This window comes from Mus pahari, chromosome 5, assembly GCF_900095145.1.
Source record: "Mus pahari chromosome 5, PAHARI_EIJ_v1.1, whole genome shotgun sequence".
Classification (NCBI taxonomy): domain Eukaryota; kingdom Metazoa; phylum Chordata; class Mammalia; order Rodentia; family Muridae; genus Mus; species Mus pahari.
In genome coordinates, this window is record NC_034594.1 from 52,807,392 (window position 1) to 52,829,317 (window position 21,926).

The 21,926-nt window shown below is 43.3% G+C and overlaps 1 protein-coding gene across 2 annotated transcripts in view; it reads left to right on the forward strand.

Annotated features, from left to right (window-relative positions):
- The first annotated feature begins 918 nt into the window (after nt 1-918).
- Nucleotides 919-21,926, forward strand: part of Arpc2 (actin related protein 2/3 complex subunit 2) — a 30,255-nt gene continuing 9,247 nt past the window's right edge. The window contains exons 1-7 of one of the 2 annotated variants that reach the window (XM_021197584.2): nt 919-1,023; nt 1,231-1,312; nt 9,846-9,880; nt 11,872-11,984; nt 15,101-15,146; nt 18,486-18,672; nt 19,684-19,777. In XM_021197584.2, coding sequence (XP_021053243.1) covers nt 1,239-1,312; nt 9,846-9,880; nt 11,872-11,984; nt 15,101-15,146; nt 18,486-18,672; nt 19,684-19,777 — 549 coding nt within the window. In that variant the 5' untranslated portion in view covers nt 919-1,023; nt 1,231-1,238. Of the gene's footprint in view, nt 1,313-9,845; nt 9,881-11,871; nt 11,985-15,100; nt 15,147-18,485; nt 18,673-19,683; nt 19,778-21,926 lie in introns of both variants that reach the window. The other variant, XM_021197583.2, reaches the window with a different exon arrangement.

A 21,926-nucleotide genomic window follows, 5' to 3' on the forward strand; every position in this document is an offset into this window, starting at 1 on the left:
AAAACAAGTTCAAGGCTAGCCAGAGCTACAGAGCAAGTCCCTCTTTCAAAAATCTGAACAAACAGGGCCAGGGCGTGGCTCAGACAGTTGTGCCTGTTGTTAAGCCCGAGGACCTGAGTTCAATTCTCAGAATCCATGTGTTGGAGAGAGAATGGAACTGACTCCCAAAAGTTGTCCTCTGATCAAAATCAAACAGATTTTTTTTTTCATTGCATGGAGAAGAGGCGTAATTAAAATTGTTCCTGGAAGAGAGAAAAATCGAAACATGGTACCCAAGCAGAAAGGACAGGTGGCGGTGGCGGCACTTAAGCAAAGAAATGAAAGGTATGACAGGAATCCCGAAGGCCCATCTCGATTCCTTTCCTTTATTGCCCAGTAACAACGTGTAATTCCTTGAGAATTTATTGCGTTTCTTTTAGCAGACCGTAAGCTTTAGAAGGTCAAGTCCGCATCTATTGCATTAATCACTGTATCCCCGGGAAGGAGAGATGGTCACTAAACAGTCGCCGGCTAAGGTGCTGCAGGGTAGCCCTAAGCACGGATTGAGCAAAGAGCACCCACAAGTTGGAAGCAAGGAATCCTCCCCAAAACAAGCTTCTTAAGGGGGCTTCTGAGATAATATCGGAAGGGTGGAATCAGGTTTCTGGAATATTCGCGAAAGGGGCAGGTGGACTGTAAGGACAACGGGGAATGACAGGTGAGCGTTGGACGCTCCTGGTCAGGAGGGGCGGGGCAGGGCGGGGCAGGGCGGGGCGGCGTGTGTCGCGCATGCGCACCCATGCCCTCGGCCTGCCTCCTGACCGGGACGCGCTTGCCGGCATGTGTGCGCGCGCGCACGCGCGAGGTCGAAGCGGAAATGGCGCCGCGGGGCCGCGCGTCCGGGCGGCGAGCGGAAGTGGGTGTGAGAGCGGAAGTGGCCGGCTGGAGCCGGGGGCTGGGCGGGGACCGGGATCGTCAAGTAAGGCGGCGGCGGAGTCGGAGGCGGCGGCGGCTCGGCAGGCGGGTTGAAGCTTCGGGGGCCAGGTCGGTCGGGTGGTGGCTGCCCGCTACAGGCAGCGCGTGCCGGGCCAGCGCGTGTGTCCGCCTCTCCCCACCCCGCTCCCCGTCCCCTTCTCCCCTCACCTACCGCACCCAGCCCCCCTCGTCAGGGGCAGCGGGGCCGCTCCCTCCGTCCTACCCTCGATTGCCCACCCTCACCGCCCTTGTTTCTCCTTCCCCTGCCCGGGGCAGCCGCCGCCATGATCCTGCTGGAGGTGAACAACCGCATCATCGAGGAGACGCTCGCGCTCAAGTTCGAGAACGCGGCCGCCGGGTAAGCGCACGCCGAGAGGAGGCCGAGTTGACCCCCGCTAAATCCCGGGTGGCGTCCGGCTCCCCAGCCCTAGAGGGGGACAGATCGGGAACCTGGCGCGGCTTCAGGGCTTCCCTGGCAGGATGGACGTGGGAAGCCACGGGGTGCGGTGAGCCGAGGGCCTGAGATGCGTGGGGAGAGGCTGAGACAGGGATGCGGAAGCAGCGAGAGGACAGGAGCAAGGCGTGCCAGAGAACAGGAGACCTGTGGGACGTGAGGGCAGCCGAGGCCAGAAGTCAGCGTCCGAGAGCCTACTGTCCTAAGGGGGAAAGACAGGGGTCCACTTTCCTCTGTATTTTCCGTCATTGTTCCGAACCCAGAGAGACCCTTTTGGGGAAGCTGGATTGAATGGAGTTTTCAGGAATTCCCAGGGCGAGGTGGAAAGAACGTGTAGGCCCAGATCGCCACCGGCATTCTGCTTCCCCACCCCCATTTCTCCCCCAGGAAAAACAGGAGACAAGACTGAAAGCAGACCCAGGTTGCTAGGAGGAAAAAAAAATCTCCAACCTACTGTGAGAGAAACTAGCCATTTTGTTATATATCCTTTAGGCAAAGCCAACGGTTCTCCATCCACACTCTCTTTTAGCTCTCGAGACAAGCTTGCTCGATTTATCTATCTATCTATTGGTTGTGTGTCTTAAATTCTTATCAAAGACCCTGGTCTTTGATTTCTTATGTAGTAATGCCGACTGGGTTAATAGTTGCTTCTGCTCCCAGAATCTATAAAGTTCTTAGGATAACCATTTATAACATCAGCATCTTAATATATGGGACGTATTTCCAGCTTTCTCTGTCATACACAAAAAGGCAAACTCCTCCCTTAAAGCTGCATTGCCTCTCTAATATATGTAAAACCTGAGCAGAGGAATTGGGTTTTAGGTTCTAATTTATGGTGGCCTGTGGCCATTCCTTTGCCTCATTTCCTCCTTGGTGAAGGTGGGGCTTCACATTTTGGTTTCACAGTTAGGAAATAAGTGCAGGCTGTTTTCTGTGAACTAGGAACTAGAAATAGGAAAGTGCTTGCTGATCCACAGAAGCAAGAGGATTGGGAGAGGGGAATTCATTCATTCTCCCCTTTAATTCTAAGCATTTGTAATGAACTTGTGGTTCACAGACATTGAAAGCATGAACTCACTACTTACACGGACTATATTGTCTGTTCTGCCTCTTGTAAGGCTACTGAGTTTACCTGCAAAGCAAAATAGGACATTCCTTGAATTGGTGCATTCAGTGAACATACTGTTTCCTGCCCTGGACTGCAACTGAGCACATATGCACTTCACTTGTTTCTTGTCTGCAGCTTTTTTGCATTTTGAGTTTTGGAGTTAGTCAACACTGGGGACTTAATGTGGGTGAGGGGGTGTGTGCTTTTTAATTAGTGTAGCACAAAGGAGGAAGTTAAAATAACTTCTGCATTTTCACTGCTGATCTTAATACATACATTATCAAGTCTCGACTAGCAAAGAATGAGTCCTGGGTGGTTACAAGCTGATCTACAAGATAAATGGCTGTGTGTGTTCAAGTAGAGGCCTGCCTTTAAATGGAGGAGGACTGTCACTTATTAATAATTTGATTCTAAGACGTGACCCATTATTCAGAACTTTAGCCATTTTTCTTTTAGAAAACTCTCCTTAAAGTTCTGTGGTTGGTGGTATATTATATGCCTGTAGTCCAAGCACATTCAACTGTAACCCTAGCTTTCAGGAGCTCATATGAGACAGGAGGAGCAAAAGCTCTAGGCCCTAGTGAGACCTTGTATCAAAGAAAAGAGAAAAAGCCAGGCCAGCCAGACTGGGTGTGATGTACTTGTAATCTCAGTGCTTGGGAAGTGGAAGCAGGAGGCCCAGGAGAGCAAGGCCGACCTAGCCTACCCTGTTGCAAATAAAAAGCTTACTCTTTCAGTAAGATTAAATAGGGTTTTAAATTTGGAGGGCATAAGTTAGAATTTCTTTGGGGGGGGGGATGGATGCTTACTGCAGCCAGGTGTAATGTCTGAGGAGGTGGGAGGTTTTGTCTTATTCTAGCCCATCCTTGGACTGTATGACTTAACAAATTTGCTCATAACATTGTGTTTAAAAATATTTTGAATATCTGAGAAGAGGCTATGGAGGGCCCAGGTTTCCTGAAATTGCCTGTTTCTGTGGGGTGTGATGACACTCTCCTATAATCCTAGCATTAGGGAAACAGGCAGAAGGGTCAACATAGGTTCTAGTCCAGGGATATTTAGTGAGACTCTATCTCAGAAGAAAAGAAAAGAAAAGCCTACCTCTGAAAAATAAGTATGTTTCCAGGTCCGCCCTTTAAGATGAGGCTGCACTGAGGTGGTTCCAGAGGTCAGCAAGGATGGCTAGTGTGCTCATCATAAACATTGGTGGGTCTCATCGGAGCTCAATACCAGGCAGCAGTTGAAAGAATGGGGGGCCTTCCGAAGAGAGCCCGTTAGCAGAGTTAGGGAGGAACTGATGGATACACTATATTGGGAGAAGATAACCAGCTTAAAGAGAAGGAGAAGCCTGGAGGCCTCAGAGAGAAGAGAGGCTGTGCTGTCAGGGTGGAAGCAGGGAGGGCTGAGCCCCACACTGCTCTTTGCACTTTGCAGAACAGATTAGTCAGGGGAGTTATGTCCCTGGTGGCCTTTGCCAGAGGGAGTTTTTCTCTTCTGGAGTGTCCTGTACCATAGCCACTTACTACATGTGGCCTGTTATTTAAATAAAAAGATGAAGTAAAACTAAAATTTGTTTCCTGAGTTGGACTAGCTGTGTTGGATCTTTAGACTCCATTGCCACTTGGGGCAAGCGACTGCTGTGTTTGCCCAGTGTGTGTGCCTGTTACTGTGGACAGCTCTGTTGGACGGTGCTGTTCTGCCTACTGACAATGAAGGTGGGAGCTGGTTTCCTCTGGGGAGGGTGTTTTGAGTCCTCAGGGCCCTGCACATGCTCGGAAGCACTTGGCCTGCACTGCTTCCCAGCTAGCTCTCGGGAGGCGGTCTTCAAAGACAGGAATGGTGCACCCGGCTTTCCTTTTCGTTGTTTCACTTTATCTTTTTTATTTTTAATGATCCCTTGGGTTATCTTGCTGCATCTTTTTGCCTGTAGCATCAGACTGAAAGTTTAAACTTGTATTTGGGTGAGACTTCAGTTAAAAAAAAACTCTTTAAGCATACAATTGGCCACAATCATTTGTAATTTAAAGACAATTTTAGCAAAGTTTCCCACTCTTTCCCACCATACTCCTGAGAAGTGGCTATTTGAGCTCTCTGTAAATGTCTTCATAAAGGGATGCAGTAAAGCAACTCCTGTCAGATAACACAGTCTCTACACTATGACTAATTCACAAGCTACACCCAACACTGTAAATAATGTCCTGCATGAGTCTTATCCACAGCACTGCCTTTTCACTGGGAATGCTTGCCCAGACCACAGTTAAAGCAGAAGTAATCTGGAAATTTAATTGACTTCTTTTGTTACTACATACACACCAAGAATCTTTATCCTCAGAAGCTAGGCCTGTCAACTTTGCAGTTACACAGTCCAGAACTGAGGAAATGCTGTTAGATTTGAGCTGCTGCTGATTTTCAGTGCCTTCTGGCTCTTTCCCACAGCCCGTGCATATTGTGGGAGCCATGGTTCTGTGAGGGGGAGAGCTCAGTGAGCAAGCAGCGCTGAGTGGGGTGGGCGAGCCCCGTGGGAGGAGAAATTTGAGAAAGGAACACATTAAATCTTGTAGCTACCTTGTTCTCATTCCCAAATATGCCACATATGTCCTCAGAGAGACAGACTGGCTTAAGAGATTCAGAATTAGGACATTGTTTAAACCTATAGATGTAGTGGGATGTACTGTCTGATTGTTAAGATCTAGTTGATCTTTTTTACACGGTGTTGTGATTGACACATGGCTACCTGTCCTCTGGTCCCTGCATTGTCTTTGGGGAAGGAGTCTCTAAAACTAAGGACTATTGTTTTAGCCATTTTTGTTTCCTCAGAAGAGAGAGAGAGTGTGTGTGTGTGTGTGTGTGTGTGTGTGTGTGTGTGTGTGTTCATTCTGCTCAGTAAATTTATCTTGAAGGAATAAATGCAGACTAAAGAGATTCTTGTTTTCTTTAAAAGCTTATCCCCCTCCCCTTATTTTTGAGAGAGAGGGAGAAGGAATGAGAGCCATCATACATCAGAGGCCAGAGAAGAAATGTTGGGTGTCCTACTGTATCGCTGTCTCATTCCTTTGAAACTGGATCTTTTACTGGACTTGGAATTAATCATCCTCCTGTCTTAGCCTCTGTAGCACTGAGGTTACAGGCTTTTTCCGTGGATCCCAGGGATTCTATCTCAGACCCCCAGGCTTGCCCAGTGTGTGCTCTTCCCACTTAGCCATCCACTTCAGTGTCAGCGTTGCTGCTGCTGTGGTGCTGAGTCAGGGTCTCTAGCCCAGGCTGGCTTCAAACTCATGGTGCTCCTTCTGCCTCAGTTTCCTGTATACCCTGCCACACCCAGCTTTTTACCACTTTTCTAAGTTTGTTTGTTTGTTTTTCAAGACAGGGTTTCTCTGTGTAGCCCTGGCTGTCTGTGTAGCCCTGGCTGTCCTGGAACTCACTTTGAAGACCAGGCTGGCCTCGAACTCAGAAATCCGCCTGCCTCTGCCTCCCGAGTGCTGGGATTAAAGGCATGCGCCACCACGCCCGGCATTTTTTTTTAAGCTTTTATTTTCTTATTCTTTTTTTAAGATTTATTTATTTTATGTATACGAGTACACTGTAGTTGTCTTCAGACACACCAGATCTCATTACAGATGGTTGTGAGCCACCATGTGGTTGCTGGGAATTGAACTCAGGACCTCTGGAAGAGTAGTCGGTGCTCTTAACCACTGAGCCATCTCTCCAAGCCCTATTTTCTTCTTTTGAAAATAAAGCTGTGTTTGGGGTGGGGAGGGAGGAACGGGGGTTGCGGGGATGAACGTGCCTTAATCCCAGCACTTGGAAGGCAGAGGCAGGAATTGAACTTGAGTCCTTAGGCTTGGTAGCAGTGTCCTTACTCCCTGAGCTTCTTGAGTCTGAAGCTCGAGCAGATGGCAAAACAGTAAATGGTTCATCTTCTTAGTCTATTAAATGGACTATTACTATGATTTTATTTTAAACCATAAAGCAGAACAAGCTAGCTGTACTGTATCCCTATAACCTAGCATGCAGGAGGTGGAGGCAGAGGCAGACAGATCTCTGAATTCAGGACAAGCAGAGAAACCTTGTCTTGAAAAGTAGTAGAACAGGGCTGGCGAGATGGCTCAGCAGGTAAGAGCACTGACTGCTCTTCTGAAGGTCCTGAGTTCAAATTCCCAGCAACCACATGGTGGCTCACAACCACCCGTAATGAGATCTGACGCCCTCTTCTGGTGTTTCTGAAGACAGCTACAGTGTACTTATATACATAATGTATATATATATAATAATAAATAAATCTTTGGGCTGGAGCAAGCAGGGACTGAGCAAGAGGAGTTGACCAGAGCAAGCGGGGCTGACTAGAGAGAGCAGAAGTCTTAAAGTTCAATTCCCAACAACCACATGAAGGCTCACAATCATCTGTACAGCTGTAGTGTGCTCATATATATTAAATAAATAAATCTCTTTAAAAAAAAAGAAAAGTAGAACTAACATGTACAGTGTGCTCATATACATTAAATCAATCAACAATCAATTTTTTTTTTCTTTTAATGAAAAGTGGAACTAACATGTTCGGTCCCTCCTTCCCTCTCCCCCCACCTCTGTCTCTCTCTCTCCACACACACACACACACACACACACACACACAGATAAGCAGAGGAGGTGGAAAGGTCACCCCTGTGCTTGTGCAGTGATTGTTACAGTGTCTTACATTCAGCATTTTCCTTGTTGGGGCACAGAGCTTACAGCTCTTCAGCTCCTAGATATGCTCTCCTGTTCTTTAGCCCCTACCTTAGCAGCCTTTCTCCTCCAAACCTTTTGTGTAGCCTTGAAGAGTGAACTAAAATATTCATGGTGGTGGCTTGATATATATTCCCAAGTCATATAGCCAGCCACTTATAATGGATCTCAGTAGTGTTTCCCAGTGGAAATCCATGCTCAGGGTGCTTTCTTGATAGATTCAAACCTTCAGGTTTATGACTTAGAACATTAAGGTTCTTCTTAAGTTGATTTTTCTCAGGTCTGTTGATGCACTAGTAAGGTGGGGACTCTCCTGGTAGAGTTCAAGCCTAAGGGTTAGAGGGAAAACAGCACTCACTATCCCTCCCACCCAGCCAAGGTAAGTCAGGTAGTGTGGCCCTGACCCTAGCCTATCAGGTCTATAAGAGGGAGTTTGCATGCTTGCCTCCTCTAACTGGCATCATGTTAGTATTTTATTTAAATGGACTTGTTAAAGGTTATGTATACTCTTGGTTTTTAAAGGTGTGGGAAGTTGTATTGTTGTTCGTTGTGTTTGTCTGTTGGCTACAGTTGGAAGTGAAAGCTCAGGAGCAGCTCCAGCTTTCTCCTTTTGGAAGGGCATTCATTCGTTGAGACTGGATCTGCTTCCAACTCAACATTGAGCCAAGGATGACTGAATTCTGATCTTCCTGTAGCCACCTCCCAAGTGATAAAATATCATCTAGCCACATCCCTTTTGTTGTTGTTTCTTCTTCTTCTTCTTCTTCTTCTTCTTCTTCTTCTTCTTCTTCTTCTTCTTCTTCTTCTTCTTCTTCTTCTTCTTCTTCTTCTTCTTCTTCTTCTTNCTTCTTCTTCTTCTTCTTCTTCTTCTTCTTCTTCTTCTTCTTCTTCTTCTTCTTCTTCTTCTTCTTCTTCTTCTTCTTCTTCTTCTTCATTTTTTGAGACAGAAAATCTGCCTGCCTCTGCCTCCCAAGCACTAGGATTAAAGGTGTGTGCCACCACGCCTGGCTTGTTGTTGTTGTTGTTGTTTTCTTGTGACAGTCTCGCTGTGTAGCCCCAACTACCCTATAACTCACTATGTAGACCAGGTTGCCTCTGCCTCCCAGATACTGGGGATGTGGACACCAGCTTGCCTTGTGTTGTCACACGTTGGTTGCTTTGAAAAGTAGGGTAAACTTGGATGTTTCCTATAAGTGTTTTTTTTTCTTTAACATAAACTTAATAAAAGCTAATTTATTTAAGGGATATCGTTTAGTGTCAGTATCAGCTTTTAACTTTCATAAACCACATTAGATACTCCATAATATTCCATAGTTGGCCAGCAGAGCTGGAACTCTTCTTGGCTTCTTTCATACTCAAGGGCTGGAGAGACGAGCTCAGCAGTCAAGAGCACTGTTGCCTTTCAGTTCCCAGCACCTACATGGTAGCTCCCAGCTGCCTATAACTGTTGTTCCAGGAGATCTGATGGCCTCTTCACGTATATAGGCCACATGCCTTCGTGTATAAATAAAGTATATTTCAAAAGAAGATTCCCTCTAAACAGGTCTTGAGCAACGGGGTAAAATGTGGAAGTGTGTAGCTTGTCTGCTAAATGTGAAACAAACTAGGATCTTTTGAATTAGCTGCTAGCAAGATGCTAGAGGCAGTAAAGTTTTCTGATATTGGCATTGAAGAGAAGAGGAATATAACAGCTTTCACTGGGGTTTAATTCAGTAAAACATGTAGTAGCTGTTGTGTATCAGAAGGTCTTCTAGGACTGTTTTACTGTTTTGTCTATAGTAGTTCTGCAAGATTGAGATAATTTGTATTCTCCCATTTTATAAATGAGGAGATGAGGAAAGGAGGGTAAGAAGTCTTATTTGTCCAGTGCATAAGCCTGGTGAGAAAGATGAGAAGAGGAGTGCTTTGCCTCTGCTCGGTGATTTTTTTTCCCCCCAGTGTTAGTTTGTGCTGCGCTTCTGTGTAAGTCCTGAGATGTGACAAGAGGTAGGACCAGAGCAGGCTTGCATGAGAGTGGCGGTGCTCTGATGATGAAAGGAAGAAGGGAGGTCTTTGTAAAGGCCTAAAACACGATCTGTGGGATGGAACAGAACTTACTGTGCTATAGATAGCTTAAAATCATCCTTTTACCTTAAACAAACAGATTCATTCTACATGACTAAACTTGGCTATTTTTCTGTCTGATGTTATTTCCATAGGCATTATGCTGAGGGTGGGGGAGGGGCAGAGAGCCATTAACACAGCTGCAGGTGTTCTTTGTCTGTCTTTCACCTTTAGCAAGTTCAGGTCCATGAAAGAATGAATGTGTGTGTTCTTCATTTGTTAGCCACTTAAATAGGATGCTCCAATTTCAGTAAAAATCAGGACCCCTTCAAAGTCCTCCTAAAAGCAAGCAACAGTACAATTATTTTCCCTATTTTCATTTGATCTGTTTATGTATATTTGTGGACCCGGAGGTCAGAGCACAACCTGAAAGAGTCGGCTCTCTCCTTTCTCCCCATGGAACTTGGGGATCCAACTCAGGTTTGAGGTCATTAGGACTAGCTGGCAAGTGTCCCCATCTTACCCTAAAATTTTCTTACTAAGGGCCTTTTCGTTGTTTTACAGAAACAAACCAGAAGCTGTAGAAGTAACATTTGCAGGTAAGTGTCTTTATCTCATCCCTTTTAAGAGAGTAATGAGATAAAAAGAAATAATTTTAGTGTATTTTGTCTGTGTTCCTTGTATGTGCCTGATGCCTGAGGAGACCACAAGATGGCATCAGATCTCCTGGAATTAGAGTTACCAAATGACTGTGAGCTGCCATATAGGTGCTTGGAATTGAATCTGGGTCCTCTGGAAGAGCAGCTAATTCTCTTAACCACTGAGCTAGCTCTGCTTCCCTGAAAAGAGAAGTTTTGATTTTCAAGTCTTTCTTGAGGCCTTCAAGAATTATTTTATAGTCGGGCATGGTGGCGCACGCCTTTAATCCCAGCACTCGGGAGGCAGAGGCAGGCGGATTTCTGAGTTCTAGGCCAGCCTGGTCTACAAAGTGAGTTCCAGGACAGCCAGGACTGTACAGAGAAACCCTGTCTCGAAAAACAAAAAACAAAACAAACAAAAAAAAAAAGTATTACGTATTTGTAACATTGCTAACTGATTTTGGAGTTCAGAAAACTATATAAAGCTAACCTATATATCTTAGTGAGTGGGGATACTTGATATCTTAGAAATTTGGTTTTTGTTTTGTACAAAGAACTGTCTTTCTACTTTGGAAGTCTAGTTATAATCTAGTAGCCATCATGTAAGTTTGTCTAACATTTGGGGGAGGCAAGGTCAACAATGATGGAGCTTGTTTGTCAAATCAGAGAAATGGTGGTTTGTTTTTTTTTTTCCATTCTCTGTTGGCCATAGATGGTGGTACAAGTCATTTGTGCCAGGAGGCAGAGCAGGTGGATCTCTGAAAATTTGAGGTCAGGATGGTTTACACGGAGAGTTCTAGGCTGTCTAGAGCCATGTGGTGAAACTGTGTTTCATAAAACAAACAAAAAAATTGTCTAGTCAAATGTGAGCTCAGAGATTTTACAGCTAAGTGTCCAGAAAGGCAGGTGCTTGACCAAAGAATCTGAGAAGATTTGTAGCTCCTAAGGTGGATGTCATCTGTGCATCTTCATCGCCAGCAGTGCCCAGTCCGCATGGTTCTTGTGATTCCCATGCAAGTTCTCTGCATTCTGCCCCTCAGAACCTAGCTACAGTAATGCTATAGATGAGCTCAGCTCACTTTGTAGTGCAGGAAGAAAGAGCCTTAAGAAAGGCCTAGACATAAAGGAAACCTAAAAGATAATCATCTCTCTTGTGTTGATCTTGGTTAGATCTTAATTCAAAATTTTTATAAAGAATTATTTATTTTATGTATATGAGTGCACTGTAGCTGTCTTCAGACACACCAGAAGAGGGCATCAGATCCCATTACAGATGGTTATGAGCCACCATGTGGTTGCTGGGAATTGAACTCAGGACCTCTGGAAGAACAGTCAGTGCTCTTAACCACCGAGCCATCTCTCGAATCCCCTTAATTCATATATTTAAGACAACAGTGTTTGTGGGGTGTTGTTGTTGTTTAAAACAGTAGGTAATAGATGAATAGCTTACCAGGTATTTAGTATTTGTTTGAATTTGAGCATGACTGGTTGTGGTTATGTTCAAGTAATATGTCTCCCAAAGATACATCTTGATGTATATATGGATCAGATGTCTGGGGTTGGCTTTGTAATAAATTGAGATGGGGTGAGTATACTCTGAAAGAAGCCCCATGTACTTATCAGCATTAATGCTGCATAGGTGGATCCGTTTATAGCTTTCTTTCTCTTGGAAATGTGTTACAACGAAAGGTTTTTTTTAAAAAACAAAAAACATTACTTTAGTATAAGCTATGGTTACACAAAACATAGCTTTGTAATTTTAAGAGAGACCAAAGAGGGGGCCATGGAGCAATTCCATAGCAGATTTTTGGTTGGCTTCCCATGAACTAAAAATAAACATTGTTTTACTTGAATCTCTCTTATCAGAGGTCTCCTCCTGGCCAGCCCTGTGGTAGGTAGTGGGAGATTACTCCTGTTTCCAGAGTGAGCAAGCTTTCTTGCTTTTTTCACAGATTTTGATGGCGTCCTTTATCATATTTCAAATCCTAATGGAGACAAAACAAAAGTGATGGTCAGTATTTCTTTGAAATTCTACAAGGAGCTTCAGGCACATGGAGCTGATGAGGTAAGGTCCACACTGGCTTCCTTGGGACTCTTGTGTTTGCTTTACCTTTCGTTGGCCCCTTGCCCTTCAGTGAAGGCTACATCTCCCTTACAAACAGAGGCTGCTTTATACAGCTGACTGAGGCTTCCAAACTCCATTCCCCATAAAAATGTTTTCCAGAGATTTTGCCTCTTGGTTTGTTTGGTTTTTATCTTGGAGCAATAATGATATTTCCTAAGCAAAGTTTAGAAGTTTTTTTAAAAAGGGTCTCACATAGCTCCGGGTGGATGGAAAGTCTCCAATTCCTGATTGCCTTCATCTTCCAAGTACTAGAATTATAGGCATGTACCACCATACCCAACTCAGAATCTTATTCTTTTCAAGTTATTCAGGCTAGACAGATTTGCAAAGTAATGAAAACGAAACAGTCCTCCAGAAATAACAGAGAATATTTCCTTAACTAATACAAAAATAGTTATAGTAACAATAAGACAGGTTCTGTTGCATATTTAGAATCTTATCAAGGCAGCTTGGAGTTTGTGGCGTATTCAATGTCATAATCTTGGTTTCCATCCCCAAAGGGAAGCATAAGTAACTGTCTTGTAAAATTTTTTTAAGTTAATATTCTTTAGAGCTGACCTTTCCACCTGCCCTTCCTTATAACTACCATAGGGAAGTGCAAAGGGCTGTCTAGCCTTGTGCCCTGGCTTTGGGTAGCTAGAGTAGAAGGTTTGGTTCCTGTTGAACTGCAGTTGCTCTGGGGCAAGCCATTTATGGAAGAAAGAAAATGCTGTTACACCAATGCGTGCACATTGTGGTTGGGTCTCAAAGCAGGAAGTATGACTCAGTTCCTGAATCAGTTTTAACAAACTAGACTCTCCTTAATCTGCTACGTGAAGATGCAACCATTTCTCTATCTGAAAGTGGTAGCTTTTGAACAGCTTCAGATTTCTGAAATGCTGTGTATAGATCATATGATCTAGAACTTTGTAAAGTTTTGCTCTAAAATCAAGAGTTCTAAGATCTTCAGGGAGCTGAGCCCTTCTTTGTTCAGGTGCTTTTGATTTGCTGAAGGACGAGGAGTAACCAGAGGGAATTTAAGGGGATTTTATCAGAAGACGAGAAGCTGGTCTGCTGCAGCTTGCGACCCAACATGGCTTGGATTTATTAAGACTCATTCCATCTTTTGCTTGGCCTGCTAGTGCAACTCTGGAACACATTGCAGTTTTCATAGCTCCCACATAGGCTAGAGAGCCCAAGTGGGTGGAGGAAGTAACATTCCCAGTGTGGGAGCAGAGTAAGCAGTAAGTGACTCCCTAGGTTGGTTAAACAGTGACCAGCCTGTGAGAACCACAGGAAGCTTGTTACTGTTCCATAGTCCATTTTTAAAAGCAGAACACTCTGCTGCTCAGTAGGCAGGTTTAATAGTTATAAGTAGATAGATCGCCTTCCTCTTCTCCCTGTTAAAAAGAGGCACAGATGTAAAGGTGACTCAAGATAGGAAGTGTGGGTGAGCAGTGTGCTGCAGTGGTGAGCCCAGCGGTGAGAGGCGGGGGGGGGGGGGGGGGGTTATGAGCTCGAGTTACATAGTGTGAGTTACATAGTGAGGTTGGCCTCAAGAAAGTAGCAGGGAAATGTTCAGGGGATGTGCAGGAACAGAGAAGACCTTCAGTGGCTCGGTGGGTGAAAGCTCTTGACATGCAAAGCTGATGACCTTAGTTTAGTCCCTGGAATCATGGTGGAAGAAAAAAACTTGACTTCTAGAAGTTGTCTTCTGACTTCCACATTTGGCACCAGCAGCCACACATGTGATAATAATCATAAGTAAAAAATTAGATATTTTAAAGAAGAAAGAACAAAAGAATTAAAAGTAGTATAAACGTGGCTCTAAATACTTTGTAGATTTAAGAATATTGACTTGGTAAACCTGGAAGGGCTTTGGTTTCCCCCATGTCTGATACTCCCTTTCTTCAAGTATCAATTGTGTAGGATTGTAGCTCAGAGGGAGCATGCCAGTGTTCCTTTTATACCCCAGATTTGTAGGAGAAGTGGTATGTGCAACACCTGAAGGTCAAAACTTGACCTGCCACCAACAAGTTTGTGACCTTGATCCCTTCTCCTAAGTTCCTCTTCTGTAGAAGCTCACTACCACTTAGTTATTATACTGGGTATTATCTGCTTTTCTCTCTATGTAAACAAGTGGGGTCATGAATTCACATTTTGGGATTCACAGTTACCAAATTCTGTAGGTGAGGATTAAGTATAGAAATATTAGGACGTTATTCACTGAACTATTTTGAGGCCTTTACTTGAGATAATTCTAAAGAATATTTAAGAGTGGCTTCCCTGAGAGGGCATAGCTCCATGGTGAAGAGTTTATTGAGTTTCTACAAGGCTCTGGGTTTGGTCTCTAGCATCACCAAGAAAAGGAATGGGTTGGGAGTGAAGGGCCTTATTAACCTGTAATGGATCTTTTAGGGTTTTTAGATGGAACATAAAACACAGTTTTGTTTATTTTCATGCTGTCTAGAGAGTTCATTGGATATAAGATGAGAACATTCATATACCTTTAGAAAGCCTTTGAATGGAACATAGTTAGCAGAGTAAATGTTTTGGATAGGAAAATTTCAAGTAGGCAGACACTGTTGTGTAGAGTACTGGGATTACTAGCTCGCTGAGATACTGTTGTCCATTGCCCTTTGCATTAAAAGCCAGCTATGAGCTATATTATTTTATAGCACACAGTATTAACATGTTGAATAACAGACGACAGTGCCTGGAAATTGACCCCTTCATTCACCTGAGCTAGGCTTCAGCCTGTGTTTAGTTGATGCGTTCTTTTGTCATACCTGAACTTGTCTTCCTCTGCTCTATAAAGTGCAGTGTAGAATCTGAAAAGAGAAAAAGGTCTTTGAGAGACAGCCACTGAACTAACCTTTGGATTATAATCCAATTCTACGAGAGATCTGTTTTGTCGCTTAGATGAATTCACTTTCCCCTCTAGTTTGCCACCCACCGATTGAAAATTAAGGAGATTAGTTTAGGAAGAATTTATCGAAAAGTACTGTGTGTTCATAAAATAATGAAATTACCACAAATTTTGTATTAACTTTTCTTCTCTCTCTCTCTCTCTCCAGTTATTAAAGAGAGTATATGGGAGTTTCTTGGTAAATCCAGAACCAGGTATGTAGTGATGCTAGCAGCTCTGAATGATGGCAAAGCACCATGTCCTGTTTGTGTCTCACCTTTTGTAGTTAGAGGATTTTGTTTAAGTTTTCATTCTATAAAATACATCTGCAGGAGTCCAGTTCTTGTCCCTCTGTGTGAGTAGCCATTAAAGGATTCTACTTTTTTTCAGTATGATACATAGTAGGTTAAGAATTGGTAGGTGAGTTATTATTAACACCCAAGAATGATTCTTTAGGTCCTTTAGCAGAGGAGCCTCCATTGTCAGAGTGAGTGCTCTTTGAGCAGAATCATAAAATCAGTTATCTCTGAAGCATGAAGGCTTGAGTTTGAACAGCAGCATCTAATTAAGAAACAATGCACAGTTGTAGTCCCAGTGCTGGGGAGATCACAAGTGTTGCAATAAATCTCCAACCTCAATAAGCCCATGCAAAAACTTATAACTCAGCTATAGTATTTATAAGCTGCACAACTAGATTGGGCAGGTTTACCATTAACTACTCTATTCCCTGGCTATTCCTGGCTACTTGAGGCTTCTCTGGGCCATGTTGTTCTGCTCCATTGTCCTGTCACCTCTCCTGTCTTCTTTCTCTCTCCTTCCTTCTCTTCCTCCACTCTCTAAAATCTCCAGCCCCACCTTTCCCTTCCACTGCCCAATCACAAGTTAAAATGGGGAGAATGTTCACATGAAATCACCTGAGTATATGATCAACTCCTCCTTGGGCAGCTCCTCTTGAGGAAGCAGAATTTACATTAGAATGCAAACGGTGCCAGGACTCCCCTCACCACACAGGTAACCCCAGAGCTTACTTGTAACCAGGCTAGCCTAATTGACCACCTTCTCAATGAGAGACCCATTTTCAAAATACAAGATAAAGAGATGGAGAGGTGTTTCAGCAGTTAAAGAGCACTGGTTGCTATTCCAGAGGACCCAGGTTCAATTCCTAGAACTCATATGGCATCTCACAAGCATTTGTAACTTCAGATTAAAACGAAAACCAGTGATTATAAACTGGTTAGTTTAAAATTCTTTCTTTAAAAAAAAGGAAATGTAAAATGGACAGCTTCTGAGGAATCACCCCAGATTGAGCCCTAGTCTCCCATCTATTCACACAAATATATGGACAAACACTGGTTCCCACTCGCAATCCCTTACACAGTTACTATATATTAGTGTAAATAACCGTGTAAAAGAAGCATTCACATTCACTAGCTTCTTTGGGCAACTTTGGAAAGCATAACCAGCCATGAAATTGATGATTGATCATTTTGTTGGTTTTTTTTTTTGTTGTTTTNNTTTAAGATTTTTTTATTTATTTATCTTACATAAATAATGAGTACACTGTAGCTGTCTTCAAACACACCCATCGGATCCCATTACAGATGGTTGTGAGCCACCGCGTGGTTGCTAGGAATTGAACTCAGGTCCTCTGGAAGACCAGCCATCTCTCCAGCCTGTTTTGTTTTTTTAAAAAATTAAAAAGTATTGTAGAGGGTGGGGGGAGGGTATAGGGGACTTTCAGGATAGCATTTGAAATGTAAATGAAGAAAATATCTAATAAAAAATTGAAAGAAAAAAAAAAGTATTGTACTAGGTGGTGGCGGCGGCATGGGGCTTTATCCCAGCACAAGGGAGGCAGAGGTAGGTGGGGCTTCTTGAGTTCCAGGTCAGCCTGGTCTACAAAGCTGGTTCCAGGACAGCCAGGGCTACAATAGAGATCCTGTCTCAAAACAACGAAAGGTGTGGCTGTATATATGTATGTCTGGGGGTGTGGCTCTGAAGTCAGGGGCAGCTTACTGTCAGTTCCCTCCTTTGACCTGTATATACATTCTGGGCTAAGCTGAGGCCATCCAGGGTTTGTCGCAAGCACTCCACCCTCAGATGCTTGATCGATACTTTACATCCTCAGTGTGTGCTGTTCTGAGTTCCCTAATGAGGTTAGACATTGCTTATACTTTGCCTTTTGGGTGGATTCTGAGCAAGCCTTAACTCTTTATTGTCTTGTTTTTTAATTTCTTCAAACACCCCAAAATTGAATAGTGATTGTTACAGTTTTTGATATTAACATAACAAAAATGGGCAAAGCATTAGAGTGAAGATTTAAACAGCTGTGCTCTCAGAAAGGTAGGTAGGAAAAGTAGGCTCAAAGAATAACCTTATTAATAATAAGTAATATAAAAGTTAATTGAGAATATGAGACCCATATGGTTCCGGTACTCTCTTCCCATCACTGTTTTAAATGATCCCCAGCTGTTTAAAGATATTCTTGAGAAAGTATGTTTAGACTTTGGTGTACCATTATTGACTTGGTTAGTCTTTTCCTGGCATCCAGGGGACAGAAGGAACAGGATCACTTAATGGTCAGTAAACATGTTTCTCAGTCCCTGTTCTGCCCTATGTATTGGTCACCTCATCCATAAATTCTATGGATGTTTTAGATACAGTTTTGCTATGTAGCGCAAGCTGTACTGAAACTCAGAAGATAGTGACCTCAGTCTCTTGAGTGCTGGCTGGCATTGCAAGCCTGTAACCACATGCCTACTTAAATACTGTACTTGTCCCTAGCTTGATGCTCACAGCCATCTCTTCCCTTCTAACTACTACATTTTCCTCTACCGCCACCCTAGGACCTCCCCTCCCTGCTCTTGCCACAGATGAGGGCATTGCACAGGTTGGACAGTTTTCCAAGGTCCTACAGTGAGGCCAGAAGTTGAATTCACTTCTATTCAATTCTAAACAGACTAGCCTATGTCATGCTATATTTAACAAGACCCTGCTTCTCTGAAGAACTTTTCGTTCTAAATGAAGATAAGCTTATCTGTCCTGACTTCTTTGAAGAAAGGCATGTGGGTCAGATGAAGTAGAATTTGGAAAACACTGGAAATGTACATTTTCAGATAGCTGCTCTGGGGGAAGTATATATGCGAGAGACAGATTTTCTACCCTGCCTCCTCTCACAGTGTGTTGGGGAGGGGGCGGCATATTTTATTCTCAGAAAGCTTCCACCTGCTGGCCATGCATATTAAACCATTGGAGAAAATACAGACTTGTACAGCCTAGCTTCGTATAGTCCTCCTTCACAACTGTCTCTAGGACCCTAAAGTTGTAATTGAAGTTCCAGATTGTTACTTCTTCCCATTACATATTTGTAACTGCTCATCTTTGATACTGCTTGGGATTTATTAACTAGCTATAAATATTCGATATTGTGGTATAAGGTAGGTAGAGATGAGCAATTGCCTCTCTACTATGTTTACTTGGGAGAGATGGGTTAGATTTTGGTTTTGTTGGTTGGGTTTCATACAACTGATGGATGGTTTTTTTCCTCCCACAAGGATACAATGTTTCTTTGCTATATGACCTGGAAAATCTACCTGCATCCAAGGATTCTATTGTGCATCAGGCTGGCATGTTGAAGCGAAATTGTTTTGCCTCTGTGTTTGAGAAATATTTCCAATTCCAAGAAGAGGGCAAAGAAGGAGAGAACAGAGCAGTTATCCATTATAGAGATGATGAGACCATGTAAGTGTGAACTTCTGCTCCTCAAGCCTGAGTGTGGCCATCTCACAAGGCGCTTATGAGAGAAAGAGTGTGATGAAACCTTAAATTCTGGTATATGGATCCTGTTGAAAATCTTTCTTACGGAATTTCTTAATCTGGGATATAAATGATAAGAAAGAAAATAGACCACTTCTCAGCATCTAAAGTTGACAGAAGATGAAAAGAAAATCCTATGCTTTCCTAAGGCACTAATTTTATGATTTTTCTAAATGTGTTTATTTTTTAGGCCTCCTTGTTATTTTATGTGTTTTGGTATTCCGTGGTTGTGGGCCGCCTTGTAGGATGAGAATTAAACTCTTGCCTTCTGGAAGGGCAGCCAGTTCTCTTAACCACTGAGCAGTCTCCAGGCTCAGGGCACTATTTTTCTGAACTCTCTTATTGAAAAGAATTCCCTTGAGCTGGGGAGATAGTTCAGCTCTTCAGAGTACGTAACTGCTTTTCCGGAGAATCCGAGTTCAGTTCTCACGCACATGCCAGCTCACAGCTGTCTGTAATTCCACTTCCAGGGCATTGGGCACACATGTGCACAGGTATGTGGCCAGACAAAACACCCCATACATATCAAGTTAAATAAACACATAAAAATTTTAAAGATGTCCCAGATAATTCAGACACCACAGGCTAAACATAGATGCTGTAGCTCTTAAGTTATGTGTATGAAGTATATTAATTCATACATATATGTATGGATCCTATCATATATAAAGAGTTTTGTTTTTTTTTTTAATAAATGTCATTCTAAGAATCACTAACTTAAAATGCCTAATATATACAAGATAAATGAATCTAGCTTTGTTAATTTCTTTTCCTTGGGAATGCGTTTATTGCCTGCCTTTCCTGACTCCAAATACTATCTCTGGCTCACCTGTGTTTTATTGCTTAGAGACTTTGGACTTCACCCTTCCACTTGCAGGTGAGGTTAGGAACAGTTCTTCTGATGCTGTTCTTAATTCCTGAGTTTTGTGCCCTCAGGTATGTGGAGTCTAAAAAAGACAGAGTCACAGTAGTCTTCAGCACGGTTTTTAAGGATGACGACGATGTGGTCATCGGGAAGGTGTTCATGCAGGTACGGAGCAGACATCTTGAGGGGAAATTGTGCTGTAGGAAGTTAAATACTCACGTACTTGAGTACATAGCCACCATAAGGTCTGGACTTGAAGCTCAACGGTAGAGCATTGCCTGATATGCATAAGGTCCCAGGTTTGGCCTCCATTGCTTGGGCAAATGGTAACAAATAAAACAACATACATATCATATGCTCCATAGAATAGAAAAGAACAGTTCTGTTAGTGTTGAAACTTGAAAACGTAATGAACAACCCTGTCTTGGTTTGTTTCTTTGTTGCTATGATAAAACACTGTGGCCAAAAACAATGTGGAAGAAAGGGGTTTATTTCACCTTAGACTTCCAGGTCATAGTCCATCTCTGAAGGAAGTCCTGATAACTCAAAATCTAGAAGCAGGAACTGAAGCAGACACCCAGAGGAGTGTTGCTTTCTGGCTTCTTCCCCATAGCTTGCTCAGCCTGATTCTTTTTTTTTTTTTGGGGGGGGGGTTAGAGACAGGGTTTCTCTGTGTAGCTCTGGCTGTCCTGGAACTCACTTTGTAGACCAGGCTAGCCTCGAACTCAGAAATCCGCCTGCCTCTGCCTCCCGAAAGCTGGGATTAAAGGCGTGGGCCACCACTGCCCGGCCAGCCTGATTCTTTATATAATCCAGAACCACCAGCTCAGGGGTGCCACGCTACAGGAAGAGCTGGGTCCATACAAATCAATCATTAATCAGAAATGTAGCCCACCAACATGCCTACAGCACAGTCTAACAAAGACAGTTCCTCCACTAGGTTCCCCTTCCCTGATATGTCTAGGTTTGTGTCAAGTTGACAAAAGCCAACCAGTATAGCTCCCCACCCAAACCTGAAAGTCTGTTTCTTGTCGGTGGTTCTGGCAGGACAAGGCAAGAGGGTGAGTTAGTTTTGACTGAATAGTAACTGCCCTTCCTTCTGTGATGGAGTCCTTGGTCTGAAGTGTGGTCTCATTTCCTTATGTCTTGTGTTTGCTCAGTTTTGTAGCAAGGCCTGCTGGTTTAGGTCTTTTCAGAGTGGTTAGTAATGAATTCCAGAGTAAGAGATAACGCACAGTATATGGAGCTGTAGCCTGACTGACAGGAGAGCCGTGCCACAGGCTAAGGGGGTAGCCAGAGACTGCCTCCTGCTGGGAAGAGTCTTGGGATTTAGAAGAACATCTTGTCCTTGGGATTTTGGTGCAGTGGGACTCAGCATATTCTAGACCCTCCTTGCGTGTGTTGTTTTGTCTGCTGGCCAGCCACTGACTCTCAGACATTGAGAGCTTACTGGTCGGGAGATATTCAGGCACTGCCTTCTGAGGTAGGTCAACATTCCAAGTTTAATACATTGGTTAGTTTGTTTTAAAGTTGTAATATATTTACCTATCCTTGGCAGAATGGTGAATGCTGGTTTTTTTTTTTTTTTTAATTCTGAAGCAGCCAGGCTTGTGGCCCAGTCTCTAATCCAGCCACTTAGAGGCCTGAGGCAGGAGGATGACTGCAAAATGGCCTAGGCTATAGATAGTAAGGCCTTACCTCAAAAAAAAAAAACCTATGAAGTATGAATTTAGATTTGGCTGTTTGGGGGGGGTGTAATTTTTTTTTTAAGTCTTTTTCCACTTTGTGCCTGGAATATTCCAAGCTATTTTTATACTTCAAACAAATTTTATCCCCTAGAGTTTACTGCAGTTTGCACTGTAGGATTTTTGTAAATGTTCTTTTTTTGTGTGTGGAGGAGAATATGAATTTAGGCTCTTCAACGTTCATGTGGCAAGACAGTTACCTAAAACAGAAAGCAAACCTACTGTAGTGGTTTTGGTTTTGGGTCTTTGTGCTGCCAGTATTTCTAGCCATGATGTGTGATCTCCTCAGCCATCCTCTCATACCAGAGGCTAGGGTGGTTTGCTTTGGTGACCATAAAGACCAAGTTAATCACCTAGGATTTTTTCTGAATCCAAGAAAAGTTAGTTTTGTTCTGCTTTGCTTTTCTTTCTTTCTTTCTTTCTTTCTTTCTTTCTTTCTTTCTTTCTTTCTTTCTTTCTTTCTTTCTTTCTTTCTTTCTTGTTTTTTGAGACAGGGTTTCTCTGTGTAGCCCAGGCTGTCCTGGAACTCACTCTGTAGACCAGGCTGGCCTCAAACTCAGAAATCCGCC